Source organism: Rhinoraja longicauda, chromosome 8 (assembly GCF_053455715.1).
Source record: "Rhinoraja longicauda isolate Sanriku21f chromosome 8, sRhiLon1.1, whole genome shotgun sequence".
NCBI lineage: Eukaryota > Metazoa > Chordata > Chondrichthyes > Rajiformes > Arhynchobatidae > Rhinoraja > Rhinoraja longicauda.
In genome coordinates this window covers 56304538-56331918 of record NC_135960.1, presented here as the reverse complement: position 1 = coordinate 56331918, position 27381 = coordinate 56304538, and the positions used below count along the sequence as shown (strand labels likewise).

General features: G+C 41.8%; 1 protein-coding gene across 1 annotated transcript in view; it reads right to left on the bottom strand.

The window, feature by feature from the left end:
- itga4 (integrin alpha 4) overlaps positions 1-27381 on the bottom strand; it is a 102055-nt gene that overhangs the window by 61610 nt on the left and 13064 nt on the right. Inside the window, exons 5-14 of the mRNA XM_078404032.1 lie at positions 26209-26270; positions 25990-26119; positions 25764-25849; positions 24893-24955; positions 24668-24805; positions 24469-24577; positions 22198-22292; positions 19099-19189; positions 13671-13716; positions 4703-4857 (exon numbers count right to left, since the gene is read on the bottom strand). Of these exons, the coding sequence (XP_078260158.1) occupies positions 4703-4857; positions 13671-13716; positions 19099-19189; positions 22198-22292; positions 24469-24577; positions 24668-24805; positions 24893-24955; positions 25764-25849; positions 25990-26119; positions 26209-26270 (975 nt within the window). The remainder of the gene's footprint in view (positions 1-4702; positions 4858-13670; positions 13717-19098; positions 19190-22197; positions 22293-24468; positions 24578-24667; positions 24806-24892; positions 24956-25763; positions 25850-25989; positions 26120-26208; positions 26271-27381) is intronic.

Below are 27381 nucleotides of genomic sequence, written 5' to 3'. Positions count from 1 at the left end.
ACTAATTCCAGTCTATCTTCTAGCCTGTCATTTAGTGTTGCAGTAACGACACCACTGATTCAGGAGAACTATATTTCTTTCCTAGAATCCTACAGGCAGAGAAAGCACTAAACTTTGCAAGGTTTCTCATGGAGCATAATGCCAATAGTTGCATTTGCATCTGCATCAATTTTTGTATGCATCACATTAACTTGGTTGTATGATGGTACCAAGAAGAAGCCTTTTCTCTCAAAATCCAGTTGGAGCAAGACAAAAGGCAACAAAAAACACCAGCTCAACATTTAGTATCCTGACAGCATTTAGCATGCCTTAATTCTGTAGCAGTCTGCTGCATCAACTGTATTTCAGTCACCACAGCTGATCAAAGTCTGGCTATCCCCATGATTCCAATGCACAACCACAAAGCATGCGCGGCAAACATTCATTGACAGTCATGTAACCACATCAAACATGGTGGTGTAAACCATTGGCACGCTGACTGCCTGGACCACACTCAACAAGCATTGCAGTAATACACACTGAGAGGGCTGAATTTTGAAATGATCGCTTGCAAACTCCACCCACCTGGCCATTAGAGTTAGCCATTGTCATTCACTGCATGATGGTCAACTGAGGGGCAGGAGGAAGAGGATTAGGTAAGTAGCAGGAAGCTCCTCTGCTCTCAGGCTATCAGTGGAGAACTAATTAGAGTCCAAACACCTGCGCTCGGTCCGCGTTGGCCAATCTGATCTCCCGGTGGCCGAGCACTTCAACTCCCCCTCCCATTCCCAGTCTGACCTTTCTGTCATGGGCCTCCTCCAGTGCCATAGTGAGGCTCACTGGAAATTGGTGGAACAGCACCTCATATTTCGCCTGGGCAGCTTGCAGCCCAGTGGTATGAACATCGACTTCTCCAACTTCAGATAGTTCCTCTGTCCCTCTCTTCCCCTTCCCAGATCTCTATCTTCCTGTCTCCATCTATATCCTTCCTTTGTCCCGCCCCCCTGACATCAGTCTGAAGAAGGGTCTCGACCCGAAACGTCGCCCATTCCTTCTCTCCCGAGATGCTGCCTGACCTGCTGAGTTACTCCAGCATTTTGTGAATAGAGTCCAAAGTTGGTCACTTTAAACTGAATCACCCACTTACCAATAGTCCCACAGCAGCATTCAATTGGCCACAAAACAAATTTTCCAATCTAACCTGCACATAAAGTCTTGCAGCACTGAAGACCAACATAAACCAAATCAACTTGAGCATTCAAAAGGACACAAAGTACTCAGCAGGTCAGGCAGCAGCTCTGGAGAACAGGAATAGGTGACAATTCAGATCAAGACCCTTCTTCAGACTGGAATTCTGAATTTGAGTCTGAAGGGTCTCGACCTGAAAAGTCATCTATCCATATTCTCCCGAGATGCTGCCTGAGCTGCTGAGTTACTCCAGCACTGTGTGTCCTTTTGTGTACCAGCCAGCATCTGCAACACTTTATTTCTACAACTTGTGATTTCTCTTTGTTTCCTATTTTCCTTCTGTCTTTGCCTTTTATTTTAATCATTCTCAAGATATTGGGTAGGTCAAACCCACCATGGCCCACCACTTTCTGCAGCCTCCTTTATTCTTGGGCATTCGTGTTACCGAACCAGGCCGAGATGCAACCAGGTGGCATGCTCTTTGCCATACACCCGTAGTTCAATAGAGCAACATATGGAATCTTCATCTTCAAAAAACTCAATCAGATTTGTCAGACATGACCTCCCACATACAAAACTATGACGTTGACTATGAGTAAAGATAGACGGTGCTGGAGTGACTCAGTGGGTCAAGCAGGATCTCTAGAGAAAAAGGTTGGTTGACTTTTCAAGTCACAACCCTTCTTCTTCAGACTCCTGAAGGATACAGTCTAAAGAAGTCTCCTGACCCGAAACATCACCCATCCCTTTCTCCAGAGATGCTGCCTGCCCCGCTGAGTTACTTCAGCACATTGTGTCCAGCCTGACACATGTGCTCTAGTTGCACAAACAGGTCCTGTACAGAGTGAACTGCCAGCGTGGCCACATCCACTCTTGATCTGTTGTAGTGGTAGGGGTATAATAAGATCATGAGATAGTAGAATTTGGCCATTCGGCCCATCAAGTCTACTCCGCCATTCAATCATGGCTGATCTATCTCTCCCATCTAACCCCATTCCCCTGCCTTCTCCCCATAACCTCTGATACCCAAACTAATCAAGAATCTATCTATCTCTGCCTTAAATAGATCCACCAACTTTTGTGGCAAAGAATTCCACAGGTTCACCGCCCTCTGACTAAAGAAATTCCTCCTCATCTCCTTTGCAAAGAAACGTCCTTTAATTCTGAGGCTGTGACCTCTGGTCCTAGACTCTTCCACTAGTGAAAACAAGGGTCTCAACCCGAAATGTCACCCTTTCCTTCTCTCCAGAGATACTGCCTGTCCCGCTGAGTTATTCCAGCATTTTGTATCTTCGGTTTAGACCAGCATCTGCAGTTCCGTCCCTCACTCTCACCACATCATGAGAGGAATAGATTGGGTAGATGCACAGAGTCTCTTGTCCATAGTAGGTAAATCGAAAACCAGAGGACATAGGTTTAAGGTGAAGGGGAAAAGATTTCATAGGAATCCAAGGGGTAACATTTTCACACAAAGGGTGGTGGTGGGTGTATGGAACAAGCTGCCAGAGGAGGTAGTTGAGGTCATCTATTGCAAGCAGTATTTGCTGCTGAGGTGCATTGCTCCAGACATTTCTAATTGATCCCCTGATTGTTTATTTTTTGTGTGTACGTATGTGTGTGCGTGTGTGTATATATGTGTGTATATACACACTGAACTTTGTTTTCTCTCATTTATTATATTGTTTACAGTGTACTATATTTACATATTCTGTTGTGTTGCAGCAAGTAAGAATTTTATTGTTCTATCTGGAACATATGATAATAAAGCACTCTTGACCTTGAGAATGTGGGATGTGCCAGGCCTTGAGATTAGAAATTACAATGGTGTATACAATGGTGCTCAGCACCTCATGATGCCCTCATGGTTCTAAGATACCAGATTTGCTCCAAGTCTAGCCCATTGTGGTGCCACACAAGATGGACAGTGTCTTCCATGTAAAGATGGGACTTCGTCTCCTCAAAGCCAAAATAGTAATTACTTTTACCAATACCATCATGAACAAATGTATTCATAATTCGTGAAAAACAGATAGGTTTTAACGGTGAAATTGTTAAAATCTGTGCCCTAGCTACACGTGCTCAGTGTACATTATCTAAATATGGCTCAAGTGTTACTGCTTTGGATAAAAATGTCCAATCCAGACCCATGTGTTGGAACAGAGATTGACTTCAGATGAACAGCGCCTTCATCAGAAGTATATGTTCATGGAGCAAGGCAACTCTTTGCGTGCCGATCCCAGAAGAGGAACTACCAATATCCATTCTTGATTGATTGTATTCACGTACAGTCTTTTCTTTGACTGCATAGCACACAAAACAAAAGCTTTTCACTGTACACATAATAATAAGAAACTAAACTAAAAATGGTCTGATAAAGGCACTGAAAGTCACAAAGTACAATTAAATGGCTGAATTTGATTAGAGAGTCATAGAGTGATACAGTGTGGAAATAGGCCCTTCGGCCCAACTTGCCCACACCGGCCAACATGTCCCAGCTACACTAGTATCCCTCCAAACCAGTCCAATCCATGTAACAGTCTGTTTCTTAAACGTTGGGATAGTCCCAGCCTGAACTACCTCATTTAGCAGCTTGTTCCATACACCCACCACCCTTTGTGATCATGTTGTAAGCTTATTGATTCCACGTTGTGTTGTTTATTTTCAATATGTTTCTGTTCATGGATTTATAAAAGGCAGGAGGGCAGTGAGCAGCACCTACAACAGGGTGATTTTCTAGCCAGGTTAACGCATTGCAAAGTGGAGATTGTGTGTTTGATCAAAAACAGCTCACCTGAACACCTGGCAGAGCAATTTAATCAGGACAGCCCTGAGCAGACATGTAACATTATCTCACTTCATTGTTTGCTACCACACTCTTAGTGCAATCTCACTGTTCCCATACATTTAATTAAGCTAACTCTATTGTCTTGCAATACTGGCTTTCATCGTCATTTCCAGGTGTTTTTAAACACCAAAGTGCAATGTGATTTTTAGTGTGTTTGTGTGATGAAACAGTATACATGTGCTTTCAATTTCTTGAATAATAAGAATATGCTATCTTCACTTTATTCCTTGGGCTTTGTTCCTTGGAGTGCAGAAGGTCGAGGATGATGATCTTATATCAGGAGGGGAATGGGTAGGGTGAATGCACAGTCTTCAGGGGAATCAAGAACCAGAGGACATAGTCTTAAGGTGAGGGGGGAAAAGATTTAATAAGAATCTGAGGGGTAACATTTTCAGAGGTCGATTAGACACTATAAATTGCCCTTAATGTGTAGGTGAGTGGGAGAATCTCAGAATAGTTCATGGGAATGTAGGAGAATAAAACAGGATTGGGGTCACATTACATGGTCAGCATAGACTTGCTGTATGATTCGATATACAAATCTCAAGAATCATTCAAACTATAATCTGAAATTATCCCATATGTTTCCTTCAACAGAGCATCACTAAAAATCAACATTCAGAAACAAAAGAAACCTTAATTTACGAAGTTCAATAACCACAATGCACTTGTGTAAATTTGATTATTTACCTATATAACCAGGAATTTTCTTCCCCTTGTGACCAAAGCAGACAGTAACATTGATGCACGTTACTGGCTTCCCATTCTCAAAACATTCCATGTGTGTTTGGTTGATTGAAGGAGGCAACTGCAGGAAGGATTCCACGATCACGACAGGTCTGCTTCTGTAATCCATGGAGAATAGCAGTTAGTCACAATACACTCATTTTGTAAATATTGAAAAAAACACCAAAACTAATTCGGAAAATAATTCCTCAAAAATCGTCAACACAGCCTTTTGGCCCATCATGTCGGTGAAGGATGAAAAAAAGTTCCAAGATGAATCTCATTGACAGAACCAGGGTTGTTGTCTTGCAGGTCACAGCTTTTCAAGTGCACTTCCAAATGCTTCCAAGAGTTTCTTCCTCAACCACTCTTTCTAGCATCGAGATACAGACCCCTACCACCAGCTGAACGAAAATCGCCTCCACTTTCGTCTAAACTTTATCTAGGTTACTTTAAATCTATCCCTTCTCATTTTTGGCTTGTCTAGTACGGAGAAAAAGTCCTTTCTATGTATTTTAAGAAGGCTCTTCAAGGTTCGACACATCTCTTTTAAAGTTACTTGGTTTTCCAGTCCTGGCAGCAACCTTGGAAATCCCCTCTGCACCCGCTCTAGTAGTGTTAGAGGTCCAGCCATCATATGTTCAAGTTACTGGGCCAGCATTTAGAGCTATAGGAGTAGAATTCAAACCATCGTGTCCACTCTGCCATTCAATCATGGCTGACCTCTGCCACCTAATCCCATTCTCCTGCCTTCTCCCCATAACCCTTTACACCCATTCTGATCAAGAATTTGTCTATCCCTGCCTTAAAAATATCAATTGACTTGGCCTCCACAGGCAATGAGTTCCACAGATTAACTACCCTCTGACTAAAGAAGTTCCTCCTCACCTCCTGAAAAAGCGCCTTTTATTGTACAATACACTCTGAACCTAAACTTTTAACAAGCTCTGAACGTGTTACAGAAACATAAAAAAGGACACAAAGTGCTGGAGTAACTTAGCAGGACAGACAGCATTCCCGGTAACTTCACCTATCCACATGGAGAACGGATAGGAACTAACATAAAAGTTTATCAGGTTCATCATGTACATCAGGGAACAACATTTGCCATCTGTATTTGGTCTGGACTAAAAGCTCAATGGCCAAACTCCCTTGCTCAGTTAAGAGATCATTAGCAATGGACAATGAATGCCAGTGATATCGATATTCTGTGAATAAATTTATAAATGTAACATTTCTACTGTAAAGTGGTAACCAGATTGGTACATGGTGCTCATGATGTTGCCCAACTAATATTGTCCTTTCTTCATTCCTCTTATTCTGTACCTTTGCTAATAATCATCTTATTCACCTGTCCAACTTTTAAGTGTAAGAAGGAACTGCAGATGCTGGTTTACACTGAAGGTAGACAAAGTGCAAGAGTAATGCAGCGGGTCAGGCAGCATCTCTGGAGAAAAGAATTAGGTGATGTTTCGGGTCGAGACTCTTCTTCAGCCAACCTTGAAGGACCTGTACAATCCTTTGTGTCTCTCCATGTCACTCAGTCACTCTTTCTGTTCCGACACACCTCTCAATACCCTCCCATTTACTGTAAATTTCCTTCCCCTGTTATACCTCATAGTACTCCGGTTTAAATTTTATTCACTGCCATTCTACCAAACTGATCAGACAATCTATATCTTCCTGCAGGCTAATGCTTTCATTCTGTTAAATACATAGCCATTTTTTCTATGATCTGCAAACCTCTCTACTATGGTCCCCATAGCAAGTCTAAATAATTGATATAAATCACTATCAGCAAGGGACTCAGTACAGGGCCCTGCAGAACCACAGTTGTGAGGCCTTCCAGTCACAACTAAACAAGCAACCATTTCCCTTCTTATCATCGAGCCAATTCCAGATGCAATTTGCCAGTCTCTCTTTTTCCTTTTTGACTAGACTGTCCTTTGAAATGATGCCAGGGTCTTGACTAAAATCAACATAGACTACATCAAATGCATTACCTTCATCAACTCCCCTTCTCACATAAACTGAATCAGGTGGTGGCAGAGGATGCGGGTGAGATTCGTAGTGAACTCAGGATGGCTGCCATCACCAAGGAGGTGGATGATGCTTCTATTGCATTTAAGGGGAAAGGGTATGAAATATTCCACAATATAAACATAAGAGAGAGACTTTATCTTGCACTAAGCATGATACCCTTTATCCTATATCTGTACACTGTGGATGGCTTGATTGTAGTCTTTTTGCTGACTGGATAGCGCACAAAAAACATTTCACTGTACCAGTACACGTGACAATAATAAATTAAACTAAACTAAGAAATTCAGCAGAATTGAAACTGGAATGCGGTTGCATTGTTGATCACAAAGAGGTCTTACTCTTCGCTTTGTTATTTTCTTGTTCTTTCTGTACTTAAAATCCTATTTTGAATTTTCTTTGCTTTTATTGCCCAATGTTTTCTTCATAACTTCCTTTTGCTTCCCCAATTTCCTACGTAAATGTCACTCACATACTCTATACTCTGCCTTCAGCTGTATTAGGTCCCATGTCTTGCATAAGCTTGCAGCTCTTGCCTCTTCTTACTACCCATGCATCTTGCTATACAAGAGGATCTGGATTTGGTAGCACACTCTTCTACTTTGTGGGAACATTATTACGCTGAACTCCGAGTCTTCTGAAGAAGGGTCTCGACCCGAAACGTCACCCATTCCTTCCTTCCAGAGATGCTGCCTATCCTGCTGAGTTACTCCAGCATTTTGTGTCTATCCCTGAGTTTTAAGTCTCCTCCTTAAATACCTCCCATTGCATGGAGATATTTTGCGTAAAACATAGCTGTTTCAATCTATTTTTGCGAAATCACTTCTCAGTCCAGTAAATCTGTGCTTGCCTCAGTTCATTCAAAGTAGAGAATACATTTCTGAAGGCAATGCACTCGAGCATTGCAAATAAAAGATCTTGTTGATTAAATATTATAGTTGAAATCTCCCAAAGTGATTTGCACACAATGTTTTGTTATTTTCAGTTTATATACTGAGATTGGCTGCACAGCAGGTTGGACAAAGAAATCTGAATAGTATCAAATCCTCCAAGTCAACTGGGAGTGACAATCAGGAGCTGTGCAAGCCCCTGACATAGCACTGTTGAAAACAAAGGCTAATTGATCATTTACCACATCTCCAGATTTGGACATTACTGACTGGAAAAGGCCAAGTTGTTTGGCATGGGAATGGAAGCCATTCTCAAGGAACTTGGGGATAAACAGACCACACTTTAAAGAACAGATGGCTCCCTTCCCAGAACTACAGAGGAAGGAGCTTAAAATCAGCCAACTCCAGCCAGCTATTTCAGTCTCAAATGTGGAGAGCTTACCTGCAGACCTCTGGCACTGCCCAGAGCTGAGAGCTTTAAAGCCATTACAAACCCAGCAGCCTGTTATTATATCATGTGGCTGCTTCCGTACCCCTGCCTTCCCTGAAGAGATTGCTTGGAGAGAGAGAGACAGTAGGTGTCACACATTAAAAACAAAATACATGTAGCAAGGGCAACATTATGTCCAGTCAATCTGTCAACATTCACACAGGACAGCACAAATGCCTCACAATTAACTTGAGCACTGTGCTTGGTATTTATTTATCACCAATAATAACATAGCAGGATAAGATGGGGCTGATATCACTTTAATAGCCATGGAAACGTAGGAGCAGAAGAATGAGAGCAATTAGTTGCTAGATGTGGTTTGAGCCTTCATAAAACAGTACACTGTTGGTACACCTCTGAAATCATTTTGACCTTGTTGCATTTTTGGCAAAAGTGTTAATTGCTTCGCGGCATTTCAACTTCTTCATCAATGGTGGATGCATCGATGGAAAAATGAGGCAGGAACAGGAAGCATATTCCAGATGCGGAGCCTAATGCAGCAGAAGGTGGATCAGAGTGTAGAAAGAATGGGAGTAAAATTTAAAAGGGAATTGGGAAACCAAAGGGAAGTTATAAAAATAGAACCAAGTGTGTTCATTCACAGCCATTCGGCCAAACTGATTAAAATATCTACATCTTCCTGCAGGTTAACACTTTCCTTTTGTTAACCACATTGTTATTTTTGTATCACTTGCAAACTTCTCTATCATGTTTCCCACTGCAAGTCTAAATAATTGAAGGAAATCACTATCAGTAAGTAACGACACAAAGTGCTGGAGTAACTCAATGGGTCAGGCTGTATCTCTGGAGAACATGGATAGGTGACCCTTATTCAGACGGATTGTAGAGCGTGTACATGAACATTTACAGTGGAGAAATTAGTTTTGTTTTAACTGCTTATGTCTGAAGAAGGGTCTCAACCCGAAACGCCACCCATTTCTTCTCTCCAGCGAAGCTGCCTGTCCCGCTGAGTTACTCCAGCATTTTGTGTCTACCTTATATCTAATTCAACATCCCCATCACAGCCACAATTCTTGCTGTAGAAAGCACCGTGTAAAGTCTGGGGATGAAAAATAAAAATAACAGAAGAACTGCCAGGAACACCAAGTGGCAGAGGAAACATGCTGTCTGGGCTTGCACTTTACATCCTATTGCATTTATCTTTTTTGACCTTGACTGGTAACAAGAAGGCAGGTTTTGACTCTCCAGACTCCAGGAAAGACAGCAGTTGTATCGTCCTGCTGAATTTATACCTATGATCAAACCGTACTGGCGAACATTACAGCAGGCCCATTTGATCAAAAGAAAGCTTGAAAAAATATTGAGGATTGTGCTTAGCTCATTTTGTGAAACATTTGGACAGGTGCATGGATAGGAGAGGTTTAGAGGGATAAACACAGGTAGGTGGGATTAGTGTAGATGGGACATATTGGTCGGCAGGTGGATCTAGTGTAGATGGGACATGTTGGTCGGCAGGTGAGACAAGTGTAGATGGGACATGTTGGTCGGCAGGTGAGACAAGTGTAGATGGGACATGTTGTTCTGCAGGTGGGACTCGTGTAGATGGGACATGTTAGTCGGTAGGTGAGACTAGTGTAGATGGGACATGTTGGTCAGCAGGTGAAACTAGTGTAGATGGGATATGTTGGTCAGCTTGGGCAAGTTGGGTCGAAGGACCTGTTCCACACTATGACTCTATGATTCATGGTCGGTGATGTTTTCCTTCCCACATTACAGTAGCAAATGTATGCCAGAAGCATTTAATTGCCTGTCAAATGCTTTAAAATTAACTGAAGTTGTTAATTTAAATATATATATTTACGTTGCCTGCATGCCTACTTCAAATAGATGAATAGGTGCTTCTTTCTTAAGGTGAACTCATGGAAACAGCTTGCCTCTACAAGTGCCAGGCCCTTGCACTAGTGAATATAGATACAATAGCACGCAAAGCAGAGTTTAAGACAGCACGTCTCTTGTGCCATTTGTATTCCTGGCAGCCTTTCCCATCCTCATTCCCCCAACTGGTGCTGGCACAATGCTTTCCTCCTACAGCAAATGTTATGCTTCACTGACCAGGAGGTTTGATAGCTCCCAGCAGCTAAAACAAATACTAATTCTCCCAACCCCTCCGCTGACAAAATGAAACATAGAATGAAACCACATGAAGAATTTATTACGCAGCCCTGTCGAATCGTAACTTAATGGGGCAATTTTAACCTACTTTTACAAATTTCTCAGGATCATTTAACCCAATACCTACACCTGCTGTGTTTCTAATTTTCAATGATCCTGCGCTTAAGTGGAATGAACATTAACAATGCTTTACAAATAAGCTGCCATTTCCTATGCTCCTCTTCACCCAGGCTAAGTGTGCAGGCTTTGAACCATTGTAGCCAAAAGGTGAAACAATTACTGAAATTGTAGCTGCTCCTTTTGCCAAAGATAATTCCTTTCAGGAAACTATAGGCAGCTCATTGCCCAGAAATATTGAAATTTGACTGTGAAGTGGTTCAGGCTTTTCATAAATTCTTACAATTCAATGGCAAGATCATATCATATCATATCATATCATATCATATATATACAGCCGGAAACAGGCCTTTTCGGCCCACCAAGTCCGTGCCGCCCAGCGATCCCCATACATTAACACCATCCTACACCCACTAGGGACAATTTTTACATTTACCCAGCCAATTAACCTACATACCTGTACGTCTTTGGACCTGTACAACTCCCACTCATATCATATATCATATCATATATATACAGCCGGAAACAGGCCTTTTCGGCCCTCCAAGTCCGTGCCGCCCAGTGATCCCCGTATATTAACACTATCCTACACCCACTAGGGACAATTTTTTTAAACATTTTACCCAGCCAATTAACCTACATACCTGTATACCTGTACGTCATCTGACATGTGGCAGGGATCTCAGGCTGCCAAAGTTAAATACACTCTCTGCAAGCTGATATTTGGGTGTTTCTGCCCCAGTGATGAAGACAGATAGAATAATGAGGAAGGTTAGCACAGTCATAGTCAGGCACAATGGAAATGTACCCTTCAGCCCATCGAGTCCACACTGACCAGCCAACACTCATTTACAAAAATCCTACACTAATCCGATTTATTCTCCCCACATTTCCAAAAACTACCCCTCAGATTCCACCACTCATCTGTACACTAGGGACTGTTTACATTAGTTACCTATTAACTTGCATGTCTGGTATATGGGAGAAAATTCACACTGTCACAAGGAGAACATACAAGCTCTATTATGGATAGTGCTATAGGTTAGGATTGAACCTGTGTCTCTGGAGCTATGAGAGAGTGGCTCCAGTAGTTTGGCTCCTCTACCACACATCAGTAATCCCAGCATCACTCGGGAAGAATCATATTAATGTCTTTCCACCTGAAGAGTAACCAATGACAATTTCACCTTATTAACCATTCTCCATCTATTATCTTCTACACCCTTGAGTCATGTCAAGAGTCAAGAGTGTTTTGTGGTCATAGGTCCCACGTAGAACAATGAAATTCTTATTTGCAGCAGCACAATAGAATATGTAAACATAGTACACTGTAACCAATATAATGAGATTAAAAAGTTCATACGAGTTCTTTCAGTGCCAGTAAATGAGAACTATAATCAGTGATTGATTTTCTGGATAGAAAATGGACATAAGTAATTTCTATTAAAGGGTGGAATAATGGCATAGCGGTAGAGTTGCTGCCTTGCAGCGCCAGAGACCCGTGTTCGATCCTGACTATGGGTGCTGTCTTTACGGAGATTGTACATTTTCCCCGTGACCTGTGGGGGTTTTCTCCGAGTGCTACAGTTTCCTCCCACACTCCAAAGACGTACAGATCTGTAGGTTAATTGGCGTTGGTAAAATTATCCCATGTGTAGGATAGTGTTAGTGATACGGGGATCGCTGGTTGGTGTGAATTCAGTGGGCCGAATGGCCTATTTCTGCGTTGTATCGCTAAACTAAGTGTATCTATGGATTTGGTTTAAGGAGGATTCATCCACAACTCCCACTCCAAGGCCCAGAGTGGAAGGTCTGAAAGATAAATAATTTCTGTTGCTCCCTGTTTAACAATAGGGCAAAGGAGAGAGAGAAAACAAAAAACAAAGCAGCTTAAGTTCCCTTAATAACTCCAGAACTTGCAAATGTCCTCAAGCTTCAAAGGCCAGGCTCAGCCAATTAGTCAAAGTCAGAAAATGCTGCAAATGTCACACGATGCAGCCTGCACATGAGGATACGTTCACAGCTCCTTAATCTTTTGATGAGTTGAAGAGCTAATGAGTTATATTTTGGGGTTATATACTGCATAGATCAAGCCGCAAAGCCAACGTTTACGGTTCCGACCTAAAACTGCAAATCTTACAAATCAATCAACAGCCTCTTCAACAAATTTCTGTTCAAACACTGTTATATTTTACTATAGATACACACTGCCCTAATCTCGTGTAGCAGCATTTCAAGATCAAGATTCAAGATAGCTTTATTTGTCATCCAAATTGGACGAAATTCAGTCACCCACAGTCCAACAATAAAAGCATAAAAATAGGCAGATCACACAATAAAGCATTAAATAGGCAAATTACACAACCCCAAAAACACACAAAAAAAGAAACATCCATCAAAGAAACATCCATCACAGTGAGTCTCCTCCAGTCCTCTCCTCACTGTGATGGAAGGCCACAATGTATTTTCCCTTCCCCTGCCGTCTTCTCCTGCGGTCAGGTTGTTGTGGTTGCAGGCCGCGCCATGCAAGGCTTTAGTGAGTATTTTCTGCGTCTACATTTGCACTGTATTACACTTCCCTCCACCCAAATCAATTAAGTTTGTACTTTGGACTTGAGAGATACAGCATGGAAACAGGCCCTTTGGCCCACCGAATCACCGCTGACCAGTGATCTCCCCATACACTAGCACTATCCTACCCACTGGGGACAATTTACAATTTATAGAAACCAATTAACCTGCAAACCTGTATGTCTTTGGAGTGTGGGAGCAAACCATAGCACCCAGAGAAAACCCACACGGTCACAGGGAAAACATACAAACTCCGTACAGATAGCACCCAGAGTCAGGATTGAACCTGGGTTTCTGGCGCTGTAAGGCAGCAACTCTACCACAGCGCCAATTTGCCGCCCTAAAAATTTCTGCAAAAAGTACAAATGCCTGATCAGGAACTCCCCTTTTTGACAATGTTTTTGATAATTTGTATTAACAAACAGTTAATAATCTTTGCGAGCCGAAGAAAAGCAAATGCTTGTCAATATATTCTAAAAAATGTTGATAACACACAGAATTGCCAAATAAACTCATAGTCATAAGAAACTTACTGCAAATTATGTGCATGCAATTCCTTGCATGAAAAGAATAGGTTTAATATTTGAAGATCAAACAGTATACAGGTCAATCCTTTATGTTTATTGGTTAGGCACCACTTTTCATATTTCACCAAATTATCACATCCAATGACATGATTATTCAATCTCACCTGAGCAACACCACAGTATCAGACATAAAGGCACCAACGACGATATCTACAATGAAGAACAAATTGATAAATGTTAGTTGTTCAAATTTTTAAGCTCATTCACCGGAAAGAATAAAAGAAATAAGGGCAGATGCAGCTCATTCAACCCCTCGAATCTGATCTTCCATTCAGTGAAATCATGCTGTTCAAACCATATCACTATATAAACATCGATTTTTCTTAAATCCTGAAATCTACCTGTAGGAGCCATTTTGTTTGTTAGCTGTTTAGCATATTATAGTATTTTGTATCCTGCTGTATTATTTTTGGACACTTGGGGGTTGTAGTGAGATGAATACATATATGGGCATAATGGACAGGGAGGAGCCAGAATTAGGAATATATTTGGGAATGCAGAGATAGGAGGGGTCAGATGCGGAGAAGCTAAGGTGAGATATAGTTCTTACCAGACTTATGACGAGAGAAAAGCTTGGTAAAATTCAAATCTGTTTGTGTTACGACTTCAATAAACGACTAATTAAACTGAAATGTCGTGTAGATCTCACTGTTGTCGGTTTGCTTCAAGATCGATCACTGCAGCGTCTGCGAAAGGGTGGCAAGTGGAGAGGACTTTATCGTAAGGACTGAAGTTGCCACGACACTAAAGTAAGAACTTCCTCAGCCAGTGTGAATAAAGAACTAACCTCGATGAGTGAAGATAAAAGTAAGACCTGTCTCCAAAAAGCCATTTAAAGTAATAATTGGCTCTATGAGTGAGACTGGAGCTCGTGAATCAACTGGACGAAACAGGGATTGTTTTATTTTGCACGCCTGAACCCAATCCCACAGACTGGACATGGTCATTACCTGCGCTGATCTGACTAACGGAGATTGTAAACTGTGAAAGCCTTCGTGCAGGGAAAAAAGTGAGTGCAGCATTAAGCTGTATTGGAAAAGCTGCTGAATCAGAAGCTGTATTGGACGGCTGACGAAATTGGAGTGCTGTGAACAAAGAAGTGACCTTGAGTACTGCAAGATATCAGTTTGTTTTGAATTCGTGTGAAGATACGACTTTACGTCAACACATCTTAAAGGGATAGTGATGTTCAAGTATGTCTTTGGTTAGATCTGATGTTCAGCCACAAGGTGGCGACATCAGAATGGATTCCGGAAAGGAAATAGGGTTTTCTTCATCATGTGGACCTTCAAAGTTCTCTATGACTTGGAATGGGTTGGCGCACTGAAAAGCCAACATGGGATCAAAGAAGAACAGAAGAAAACAGTTAAAAATAAAAGAAGAACAACTGAGAAGGAAAGAACAATTGGAAGACATTGCATTGTTAATTGAAATGATGAAGGTGACCGGAAACTATTAGAATTAGCAGAACAGAATAAAAGGGTAAAAAAGCCAATTGTGAGTGCTGCTGTTCTTCCATCTCAAATGTGTGGGCATATTGGGGCCGGTGATGAAACCTGCAACTTCTCCATTGTACCAGTACAAGTAAAGAGCCACAAGGGGAGCACAGTGTTGCCAACATACGGATTTTTGGATCATGGAAGTTCAGCTACCTTCTGCACAGAAAGCTTGATGAGAAAGCTAATCATTTCCAGGCAAGAAGACCTGAAACAATGGCCTTATTTGAAGGATATCAAGATTCCTGAAATAGACCCAGGCATTGACCTACTCATTGCGGCAAATGCTTCATAGGTATTGGAACCTTGGGAGATAGTCAACAGGCAAGGGGATGGACCATACACTGAAAACCCTACTGGGATGGGCCATCTATGGTCCCCTGAGAAGAGACAACAGCGGGGATGGAAATGGCTGCCCTGCTGCTGCTTTCAATGGAATATCCATTGTAAACCTAGAGGAGCTACTGGTCAAACAATACAATCACGACTTCAGTGAAAGAACCAGTAAGGAATCTGAAGAAATGTCCAGAGAAGAGGTAACGTTTTTGGAAGCCAGAGAGAGAATGTCCAAAACATCACTTGGAATCTGCTATCTCGGCTAATGATCCAGAAATCAAGCAAGACATTACAACGAACATCATTGTCAAGAATCCATTGGACTCCATGAACTCTCTGATCACCTATTTTTCATCATGGAAGAATCTGAAGACTGATGTAGCTTGGCTTCTTAAAGTAAAGACAATACTCTTGCAGTTGACTCAAAAGAGAAAGGAAATTCAAACAAACTGCGTTGTAAAGGATCCTGGCAAACTGAAAGAAAAGGTTGAAAAGGAGATGCAAGCCTTTAAAGCAACTCCGCGGATAATGTTTATGTCCTGAAGATCTTTCCCAAGCAGAAAGCGCAATCATCTTTTTCTGCCAAAGAAGCTTTGCTAAAGGTGACATTGTTCTGGTGGCTGATTCCACTGCCCCAGGAAGCCACTGGCAAATGGACAGAATATTGGAGACCATACCAGATGCACAAGGTCTTGTGCGCATAGTTCGAGTTCAGACGAAGAGCAACATCTTGGAAAGACAATAACGAAGATATGTCTGCCGATACCCAAGTACAGCATAGACTGGTGGCCTTTAAGATTGAAGAATCACTACGTAGATTAGATGCCAACATATAGTGCATGCTTTATTTTGATTATGTGTGAAGTTTTTTATGGCTCCTTTAAATGTTTATTAGTAATTGTTTTGTTATATACGTAGAACAAGTAGGGGGCGGTGTGTAGGAGTTATGTGTGTTTGTTAGCTGTTTAGCATATCATCATATCATCATATATATACAGCCGGAAACAGGCCTTTTCGGCCCTCCAAGTCCGTGCCGCCCAGTGATCCCCGTACATTAACACTATCCTACACCCACTAGGGACAATTTTTACATTTTACCCAGCCAATTAACCCACATACCTGCACGTCTTTGGAGTGTGGGAGGAAACCGAAGATCTCGGAGAAAACCCACGCAGGTCACGGGGAGAACGTACAAACTCCTTACAGTGCAGCATCCTTACAGGATCGAACCTGAGTCTCCGGCGCTGCATTCGCTGTAAAGCAGCAACTCTACCGCTGCGCTACCGTGCCATACCATATTATATTATTTTGTATCCTGCTGTATTATTTTTGGACACTTGGGGGTTGTCGTGAGATGAATACATATATGGGCATAAATGACTGGGAGGAGCCAGAATTAGAAGTATATTTGGGAATGCATAGGAGGTGTCAGACGTGGAGAAGCTATGGTGAGATATAGTTCTTACCAGACCTATGACGAGAGAAAAGCTTGGAGAAATTCAAATATGTTTGTATTACTACTTCAATAAACGACTAATTAAACTGAAATGTCGCGTAGATCTCTCTGTTGTCGGATGGCATCAAGATCGATCAACTCCGTGAAAAGGTGGCAAGTGGAGAGGACTTTATTGTAAGGACTGAAGTTGCCACGACACTATCACTACAGTTTTGAATACAATCAATAAATGAGCTTCCACAATTTCCAGTGAATCAATTGAATCAATTGAATTAATTAAAAAGGCAAAGTCAGGTTATTTATTTTATCTCACTTGATATTGTTTTTTGCATTAATTTACCATAGTTTAATTTTTAAATAGACAAATTTATTTGTTTACAACCTATTTAAACAGACTTTAAGTGATCTTCAGAGGCATTTAAAAAAACTGAAGGTGAGTTGCGAGCAGTGTGACTCGCGCGTGGGAGGCTTCCAGCATGTCCCACCCCCGAGCACTGGGACCAGCACAGGGCATGGATGTGGGCCACACAGAGCATGATGCGCTGCTACACTTTTTCTGAACACTAATTGCTGTTGTAGTTTCTACAGCCCAGGAACCTGATCCAAACCTAAACAGGAAACCACTATATGTTTTCAGATAACAAAACGAAAGCCTGTTTAGTTTAATTTAGAGATATAGCTGTGGAAACAGGCCCTTCAGCCCACTGAGTCCACACTGACCAGCGATCCCCACACATTAACACCATCGTACATACACTAGGGATAATTTATGCTTATACCAAGACAATTAACCTATAAACCTGTCCATCTTTGGAGTGTAGGAGGAAACCAAAGATCTGAGAGAAAACCCACGCGGTCACGGGGAGAGCGTACAAACTCCGCACAGACAAGCACCCGTAGTCAGGATCTAACCCGGGTCTCCGGCGTTGCAAGCAATGTAAGACAGCAACTCTACCACTGCGCCACTGTGCCGCCGCTCCTACAGGGCTTCTGCCCATCATTCTGTTCCTCGTTGGGAAGAGACTGAAATTTCCAGTTAGGAAGAACATGAAGTCTAATCACCCACCTCCATGTCAAGAAGTTGTGGTTGAGACAGTTCCTTCCCACTTTCTGGTCAACACAATCTTGTGACCATAACCACTGCATTTTGTAAGAAATATTTCAGGACCTAACTGAATCTATTCTCCAAACTTAGTTTTCTTTCAAATTATCTACATTTATGAAGGAAGCATAGAAAATCAAAATTTAAATGATGCAATTATAACGTTGCCATTTTCATTTTCTTCTTGAAAATGTGATTAAAAAATGATCATGAGCAAAATGCAGGTCAGGGCAGGACAAACAAAAATACAGTATTGACCGATTCTTCATGTTTTACAATGACCTGATCATAACAAGAGAATCTGGTGTCACCACAGAACATTTTTAAAACATATTTTCATTAGATACAGCGATGGCCAATGGAAATTATTTTCACATGGTACACTGATGGCTAAAAAGCCCATCTGGTTCACTAATACCCTTTCGCAGATTAAATCTTTCATCCTTCATGTAGTCTCATTTATATACAACTTTATACCCATCAAGGGTATCACCAGTCTGAAGAAGGGTTCCGACGCAATGTGATTTAAATTTAAATGCTCTTTACAAATGATATAACAGGTCATATAAATAATAGTTTTGGAAGAAAATAATAGTTTTCTTCAGTCTGAAGAAGGGTCTCGACCCGAAACGTCACCCATTCCTTCTCTCCTGAGATGCTGCCTGACCTGCTGAGTTACTCCAGCATTTTGTGAATAAAATAATAGTTTTGTTTCGTTTTATAAAATAATTAGAGATAAGTTATAAAAAGGCTGCAGTAATAGTTTTTTTTGTCACAATTTTGTGGTAACAATTATATAGTCCCTTATCTGTGATAGGGCAGGAGAGTATCCACAATCTGCATTGTGTCCAGTTAATTCTTCCTGTCTAAAGGGCATCTGACATAAGTATTGTATATTCAAAACCAACCACATCGAAATAAAGGACTTTTCATTTTCCCATTACCTAGTTCCAGCTGATTTTCAGATGATTTTAAAATGCATAATAAACTGCCAATAAGCTTTTGTTGCTCACTGCAATGTTAAATCATACAATGAATCTTGCGTATAATACAAAATACTACCATTCCTTTAATCTAATGCTGATTTGAAAGAAATAAATCATTTTGTGTTGTAAATGCATTTATGAAATTCTGAAAATTACCCGAGTAACCATTTCCATCTGCATCAATACCTCCAGATATCGATTGGCCAAAGGCACGCAAGTTATTACTGATCTGTCGCCCAAGGATTTTCTGTAAGAATAAGAAAATAATGAATCCCTGAAGATGGTTTCAAATTGATCATGGGGTGATTGATTCAACTCCCAGCCTTGTATATTAAATTGACTTTTCTTCCAGATACTGTCATGCATTTTACTCCAGCAGCCCTCTGGTGATCACTTCAGTTGTCCTTTGCAACTCTATCCACCACCTTGACAATCGGGCATGCCGGTAAAATTATTTAACCCAGTGTCTGTCAGATGCATTTGCTGACAGACAGCAAACCTCCGAGCCATCAAAGATGCATCACAGAGCAATTTTATTCTCACCCTTGGTTGGCATGGACGAGTTGGGCTGAAAGGCCTGCTTCTGTGCTCTACGACACTACTCACATAATACTCAAATGACAAAAAGACAGAACAACATCCTTTACAAGACCATGGACAAACTCGGACTACACTTCCTGCAACCATGATTCCAAGAGAATCCCGTTCTTTTCTCCAGGTTTCTCCATTTCTTTTGTTCCAATGATATCATCTTTCTACATCAGTGATCCTGTTATGTCTGGCCCCACAGATGTCAGGCTCAACCATGTTGTTGAAATTTCCCACACATTCGCTCCAAATCCCTCTCGTCCCTCTCCAGACAAGGACAGGTTTTATTCTCACCTTCTACCTCTTCAGCATCGTGTTCAATCCCCTGCAATTTACAACATATCCACTGTGATGCCATGATAATACATATCTACCTTTCCACTCCTCTTTCAACATTCCCAATGGCATGTTCTCGCTGAGGCCCTTATGTTCATTCTTCCATCTCCAGCAATAACCACTCTCCACTTTGTGGCACCTTTTTTAGATTTTTTTTTTAGATTTAGAGATACAGCGCGGAAACAGGCCTTTCAGCCCACAGGGTCCGCGCCGCCCAGCGATCCCCGCACATTAACACTATCCTACACACACTAGGGACAATTTTTACATTTGCCCAGCCAATTAACCTACATACCTGTACGTCTTTGGAGTGTGGGAGAAAACCCATGCAGGTCACGGGGAGAACGTACAAACTCCGTACAGACGGCGCCCCTAGTCAGGATCGAGTCTCCGGCGCTGCATTCGCTGTAAGGCAGCAACTCTACCGCTGCGCCACTGTGCCGCCACAACCACCTTCTCGTACAACCATAAGGTGTGAACTTGCTCTTTCATCTCCTCCCTTTTCCACTACATTGGGCTCTCAACACATTCCAGTTGAAGCAGCAAATCATTTGCCTTTTATCCAATTCAGCATCCATTGCCTCCAGTGCCACTGGCATTGTCACCTCTATATTGGAAAAACCAATTGCAGTGAGACTGCTTTGCAATGCAGGTCCTTCAGTCCACAAGCATGGCCCCAAGATTCCCCTCGTCTCTAATTTTTACATCCCACTCTTCAGCCTCCAACCCGGAATGGCGGGACTGTCATATGTTGAAAGACTGGGGCGACTAGGCTTGTATACACTGGAATTTAGAAGGATGAGAGGGGATCTTATCGAAACGTATAAGATTATTAAGGGGTTGGACACGTTAGAGGCAGGAAACATGTTCCCAATGTTGGGGGAGTCCAGAACCAGGGGCCACAGTTTAAGAATAAGGGGTAGGCCATTTAGAACAGAGATGAGGAAAAACTTTTTCAGTCAGAGAGTTGTAAATCTGTGGAATTCTCTGTCTCAGAGGGCAGTGGGGGCCAATTCTCTGAATACATTCAAGAGAGAGCTAGATAGAGCTCTTAAGGATAGCGGAGTCAGGGGGTATGGGGAGAAAGCAGGAACGGGGTACTGATTGAGAATGATCAGCCATGATCACATTGAATGGCGGTGCTGGCTCGAAGGGCCGAATGGCCTCCTCCTGCACCTATTGTCTATTGTCTAACTCCAAGCCCAAACCATCTTGAGGAATAACACCTCAACTTGCGAGTAAGAATGTGGCGGTCTTCTAAACTCAGTGCCATGTTCAACAATTTCACATTTCAGCTCTACACCTCCAGGGCTGCCTCTCCCTCCCTTTTCCCCTCACTTCTGGTGATTTCAAGTTTCTTCCCCCCCCCCCCCCACCTTATAATACTTATTCTCTATTGGTGGCTAGACTTGAGCAGTCATCTTCACCTCTCCTGCTTTCCACCTACGAAGGACCTTGCCTTTTGTTCTCTCTGCCCCACTGCCCCACCACCCCCTCAATCCCTCACGCCCCCCCCCCCCCCCATTGCGCGCGCTCTGTAATTTGAAATCTGTGTTATCTCTAACTTTTCCCAAGTCCATTGAAAGATCATGGACCAAACTGTTACCTCTGTCCCTCTCTCATCACATGTCTGACCTGCTGAGTATTTCCAACATTTTCTATTTATTTCAGATTTCCAAAAGTATCCTGCAGTATCTTGTCTATCGGGGGAAAAAACATGAATTTGTTAATTATGTCAAAATGATCGTTAAATGGGGCATCCAAACATGAGACGGCACTCTGTGCTGTCACTGGGGTTACCCGACTGAGAAGTGTGGTTCTATTTTCCAACGTGGAGTTGGAATTTGTCTACCACTGAATACAGAACAGATCATCTTGTCATACACTGCGATCGTTGGAAATCCAAAACAATGACAGTAAACACTGAATGCACTCAACAGACCAAGCAGTTTTAGGTCAATGAGCTCTCATGAAAGGTCATTGACTGGAGATGTTAACTCTATAAACACATGCTGCTTGACCTATTGACCATCTCCACTACTTTCTGTTTTCATTACATCCCTTCACATTTTCTAAAATATACATGAAATACTACATCGCTGCATTGACGTTTGCACCTGTGGCCTGGGTGTGAGGCGGCCCAGTGACAAAGTTCACAAAATTGGGTCTGAAGAAGGGTCCAGGCACAAAATGTCACCTATCGATTTTCTCCACAGATGCTGCCTGACCCGCTGAGCTTTTGGTCTAGCATTGACAAAATTCAGCTGTTTGCTACATACTTGTTGACATTTTAAGTCTTGTTTTACATCAAGTTTAATTTCAATTCCTTACTTGAGAAAAGGTTGAAGATATTCCAGTCTCTCTGCCGTTGTAGATATAAATCGCCCCCTGTTGACCTTCTTCTTGCGGAGCACCTATTGCTATATCTGTGGTGGAATTAAACACACTGAATCTAGTAACCTCTTGGCCAAGTAGATGAGGGTTAATGACACACAACATATATCATTGCCTTTGTGCTCTGTCAACATGCATTTTGGGCTCAAAACAGTGTTAGTTTATTTATTTTGAATGAACTGAAATATAACGAATTTATCTGGCCATAAAACATGTGGGAATATTATCCGTGTAGGGAGGAACTGCAGGTGCTGGTTTAAACCGAAGACAGACACAAAATGTTGGAGTAACTCAGCGGGACAGGCAGCATCTCTGCAGGGAAGGAATGGGTGAGGTTTCGGGTTGAGATCCTTCTTCAGGCTGCCTGTCTCGCTGAGTTACTCCAGCATTTTTTGTCTACCATGGGAATATTATGTATTATAACAGATTTCAACAAATCATAATATTTTGTGATGGTCTTGTTGCACATCTTAGATTTGAGATTTTACTTGTGGTGGCAAGCATCATTCATTCAAGCAGCAGCATTATTCCCACAGTTTCTGCTCCACACTCACTGAATTTAGTATAGTTTAGTTTATTGTCATGTGTACCGAAGTACAGTGAGAAGCTTTTTTGAGTTGTGTGCTATCCAGTGAGTGGAAACACTTTACATGATTACAATCAAACAATCCACAAAGGGTAAAGGGAATAACAATTCGTGCAAGATAAAGTCTGGCAAAGTCCGATTAAAGATAGTCTGAGAGTCTCCAATGAGGGCGGGACCACTCTCTAGTTGGTGATACGATGGTTCAGTTGCCTGATAACAGCTGGGAAGAAACTGTCCCTGAATCTGGAGAGATGCGTTTTCATACTTCTGTACCTCTTGCTTGATGGGAGAGGGGAGGAGAAGTGTTCAGGGTGAGGCTGGTCCTTGAATATGCTGGTGATTCATACTCCCCCTTAGTTACAAAGGTGTTATATGTTGCAAAACATGCCATGTACTACTTTCACACATGCATTCCCAGCTATTTGCAATTTCATAGAATGGCATAAAAAAAATCTAGTGGCATAAAAGCTAGTGGCATAAATTGGTCTGCCAACAGTCATAAAGCACTAGATACATGATACATGAGACAGGAAATTAAAGTGACAAGTAGAAAGTCCAGGATTGGGGATGTGCAAAGATTGGGGAGGGAAAAGGGGGGGGGGGGGGGGGAGGGAAGTCAGTCTATCCCAGGACTGAAGGGGAAGGTGTTGTACAGTTTGATAACCACGGGGCAAAAGGATCTCCTGTGGCGTTCTGTGCTGCATCTTGGTGGAACCAGTCTGTTGCTGAAGGTGCTCCTCAGGTTGACTAGTGTGTCATGGAGGGGGTGAGCTGTATTGTCCAGGATGCTCCGCAGTTTGAGGAGCATCCTCCCCTCCAAGACCACCTCCCGTGTATCCAACTCCACTCCCAGGACAGAGCCAGCTTTCCTGATGAGCTTGATAATTCTGTTGGCGTTTGCAGCTCTCACCGCATTTCCAAATATGAAACTCAACATAGGTATTGAGAAGCATTCCCTATGGTGGGGATAAAAGGTATGGAGATCATGCTACTCCAGGTCCTTTGCCACCAACTCTGGTGAGTTAAAACACAATGTGCTGGAGTAACTCAGTGGATCAAGCATGTTATCTGACCCACTGAGTAACTCGAGTACTTTGTGTGTTACTCAAAATTCCAGTATCTGCAGTTCCTTTGATTCCATCTCTGTGGAGTTGTATCAGCTGCCTCATATAGATTTAGTTTAGTTTAGTTTATTGTCACATGTACCAAGGTACAGTAAAAAGCTTTTGTTGCATGGTAACCAGTCAGTGGAAAGACTATACATGATTACAACCGGGTCATCCACAGTGTATAGATACACGATAAAGGGAATAAGGTTTGTGTGAGGTAAAACTCCAGGAACGTCTGATTAAAGATATCTCCAATGAGTTAGAGGGTCTCCCATGAGGGAGATTGTAGCTCAGAATAGTAGTGTGGCATTACCAGGTCTGCATTTCCCTCCCACCTGCCCCACACACACTACAGAATTTCTGTATCAAAAGCTGCAGATATTTTCGTACAACAACCACTTTCATTTATAATAATGAAATGTCACCATCAAAACAACACCCATTACTAATAAAATGGATTATTTTTTTAAGAAAGAAAGAATTTTGAAACTATAGGATCTAAATTTCTCAAACCTGAATGTCCGTCATCATCAATGTCTCCAAGATCCACAATTGTTTCCCCAAACCTGGCCACATAGGAATTTCCTCCCACAAGCTCCATTTCCAGCTCTTTCAGTATTCCCTTTCCAAATACAAAACCGACACCGATAAGACAATGACAAATGGTAATTATTAAATGTAAATTAGCTCAGAGGATATTCTTCAATCTTACCGATCCCATGTTCAAGTAAACATAGACCCTTCCTTCTTCTCTGACCATGCTGTACATGGGAGCTCCTACTAACAGATCCGAGAGGCCATCTGAATTGAGATCCACCGCACAAACTGATGAGCCAAAGTAAGAAGCAAGCTACAGGCCAAAGAAACAAAAGCAAATGAAACATTGCAACAGTTTCAGAATCTTAGAATGTAACGTCAGTTTTAAGTCTTGCCGTACCTGTTTACCCTTTGCCTCGAAAATTATTTTCAAGTTAATTCCATCTTGCTTAAAGATGTAAACCTACAAAAAAATAGGCCTTAGTTTTTAAATTTTCCACATTCTTTGAAAGAAACAATTTTTAATTGATTAACGTAATCATGTAGAGTTTTCAGGACTGCATAATTATGCCCAAAGAAAAAATGTGGAACCTGAAACTTTCAATATATACAAAGCTGAGATGGTTTTGTAACCATGAAGAGAATAAAAGTGATTAGGGGAGAGAGCAAGGATATGGTATTTAGGTTGAGGTTAGTGTAGAAATACAGCATGGAAACAGGCCCTTCAGCCCACACTGACCATCAATCTAGTGCAATGTTAACTAACATTCACATCCACTCCTTGTGCACTAAGAGCATTTTACAGAGGCCAATTATTCTACAAACCCCTATGCATTTGGGATGTGATAGGAAACCGGAGTGCCAGAAGGAAACCAACATGGTCACAGGGAGAAGGTGCAATCTTCACATAGCCAGCACCCAAGGTCAGGATCAAACGAGGGTCTCTGGTGCTGTGCGGCAGCAGCTGTGCCACCCTCTATCAGGAAGGTTCTATTGAATGTGCAGGAAGGAACTGCAGATGCTGGTTTACACCAAAGATAGACACTGCAGTAACTCAGCAGGATGTATGTTGAATGGAAGACTCGAGGGAGCAAATGGCCTACTCTTGTTCCTATTTCTTATGATCTAAATGTCACCTGTGAACTTTGGATGTTTTAGTCGTAGTCTTTTATCCAATCTGTTGCAGCAACCTTTGATATATTGTTTTGAATTATTTCACTGATTGTAATCATTGCAAGCAAAGGAACATTTCTAAAAACGAAAATTCTTACATGTCCTGTCATTTCCTGCTGTGGTGCCCCTCCCACAATTTCTGTGCTGTTTGGAGAAAAAAAGTGTCCTGCACTAACTGAATAACCTGGGAAATAATAAAAAAATACTGATATTAAAACAAATAGGTTCACACATCTTGAGCATCAAATTTCATTGCTGTACGATACATTTTTGCACCAACTTTTGCACTCATGCAATAATTATTTAATTATGACCTTTAATTACCAAGATAGCTTCCTTCTTTGATTACAAAATCAAAATCGTCAAAAAAGAGCGAATAATTTTCTTTCTCATTTTTAACTAAAACTGTTCCAGACCATGAACTAGATCCAGGAGCGCCCATTACAATTAAATCCTGGAACATAAAAACAGTATCATTAAGATAATGCATGGATGCTTCAAAAAAGAAACAAAAATGTTATTCAAGAAACAACTCCCACTCACCTCAGTTACAAAACTAGCAATCCCAGCCTGACATAGCACCTTATCATGTTTCTCTTTATTACCTAATGGGATAAGAAAAAAAGTACAATACAACGCATCTTCTTGCCGCTGTGATCCCAAAATCCAATCCAATTTAAAATTAGACAATTTCAATGGGAAATATCACCTCGAGATATCACAGGACTACAATTTCCTAACTGTACTACTTCAGAATGCCAGATCACAGGATCGCTTCCAATAAGTCACGCAACATTAAATTCTTAAAGGACAATGATCAAATAAAACACTCAACTGAAAACAGTGAAATACTGTAATATTTTGGAGCAGGACCGATATTAGGGCAGCACGGTAGCGCAGCGGTAGAGTTGCTGCATTACAGCGAATGCAGCGCCGGAGACTCAGGTTCGATCCCGACTACGGGTGCTGCACTGTAAGGAGTTTGTACGTTCTCCCCGTGACCTGCGTGGGTTTTCTCCGAGATCTTCGGTTTCCTCCCACACTCCAGACGTGCAGGTATGTAGGTTAATTGGCTGGGTAAATGTAAAAAATGTCCCTAGTGGGTGTAGGATAGTGTTAATGTGCGGGGATCGCTGGGCGGCACGGACTTGGTGGGCCGAAAAGGCCTGTTTCCGGCTGTATATATATGATATGATATGACCATTGTTCGCAATAGCCATCCCTTTTTGGCATATTAGCAGCTCCTACGGGCATTTTCATCATCACCAAGTCAAATGATCACTTTGTGAATTGAACACAATGAGAAACATACAGATGATACAATGGTACCAAGTTCAAATCGTTTTGTAAATTACTATGTACAACCATGAAAACAAAACAAGTTCTGAATTGGTCTGAGAAGGCTCCTGTTTGTGAGGGTAAAAGTAATAGAGAATGTTGGCTGGGAAGGCCTTAATTATTTGATGACAGGCAAGAGTTGTCATTCAATTCTTCTGGTTCCGACTTTGGAAATACAGCATCTTCTAAGAGATAGCATGCCGCTCAATATTTTATGAATGACATTGTTCTTGCCGCATATTAGCATTCTGGTCACATGATCACTGGTTTCAGGCCAGGAATGCTCATAATGATCTACCTGCAGAAAGCCAAATCATTTCACATGCATGAATAGCACCAGGTCCAGACCCTAGTTCCGATGCATTTACTTTGTGAAGG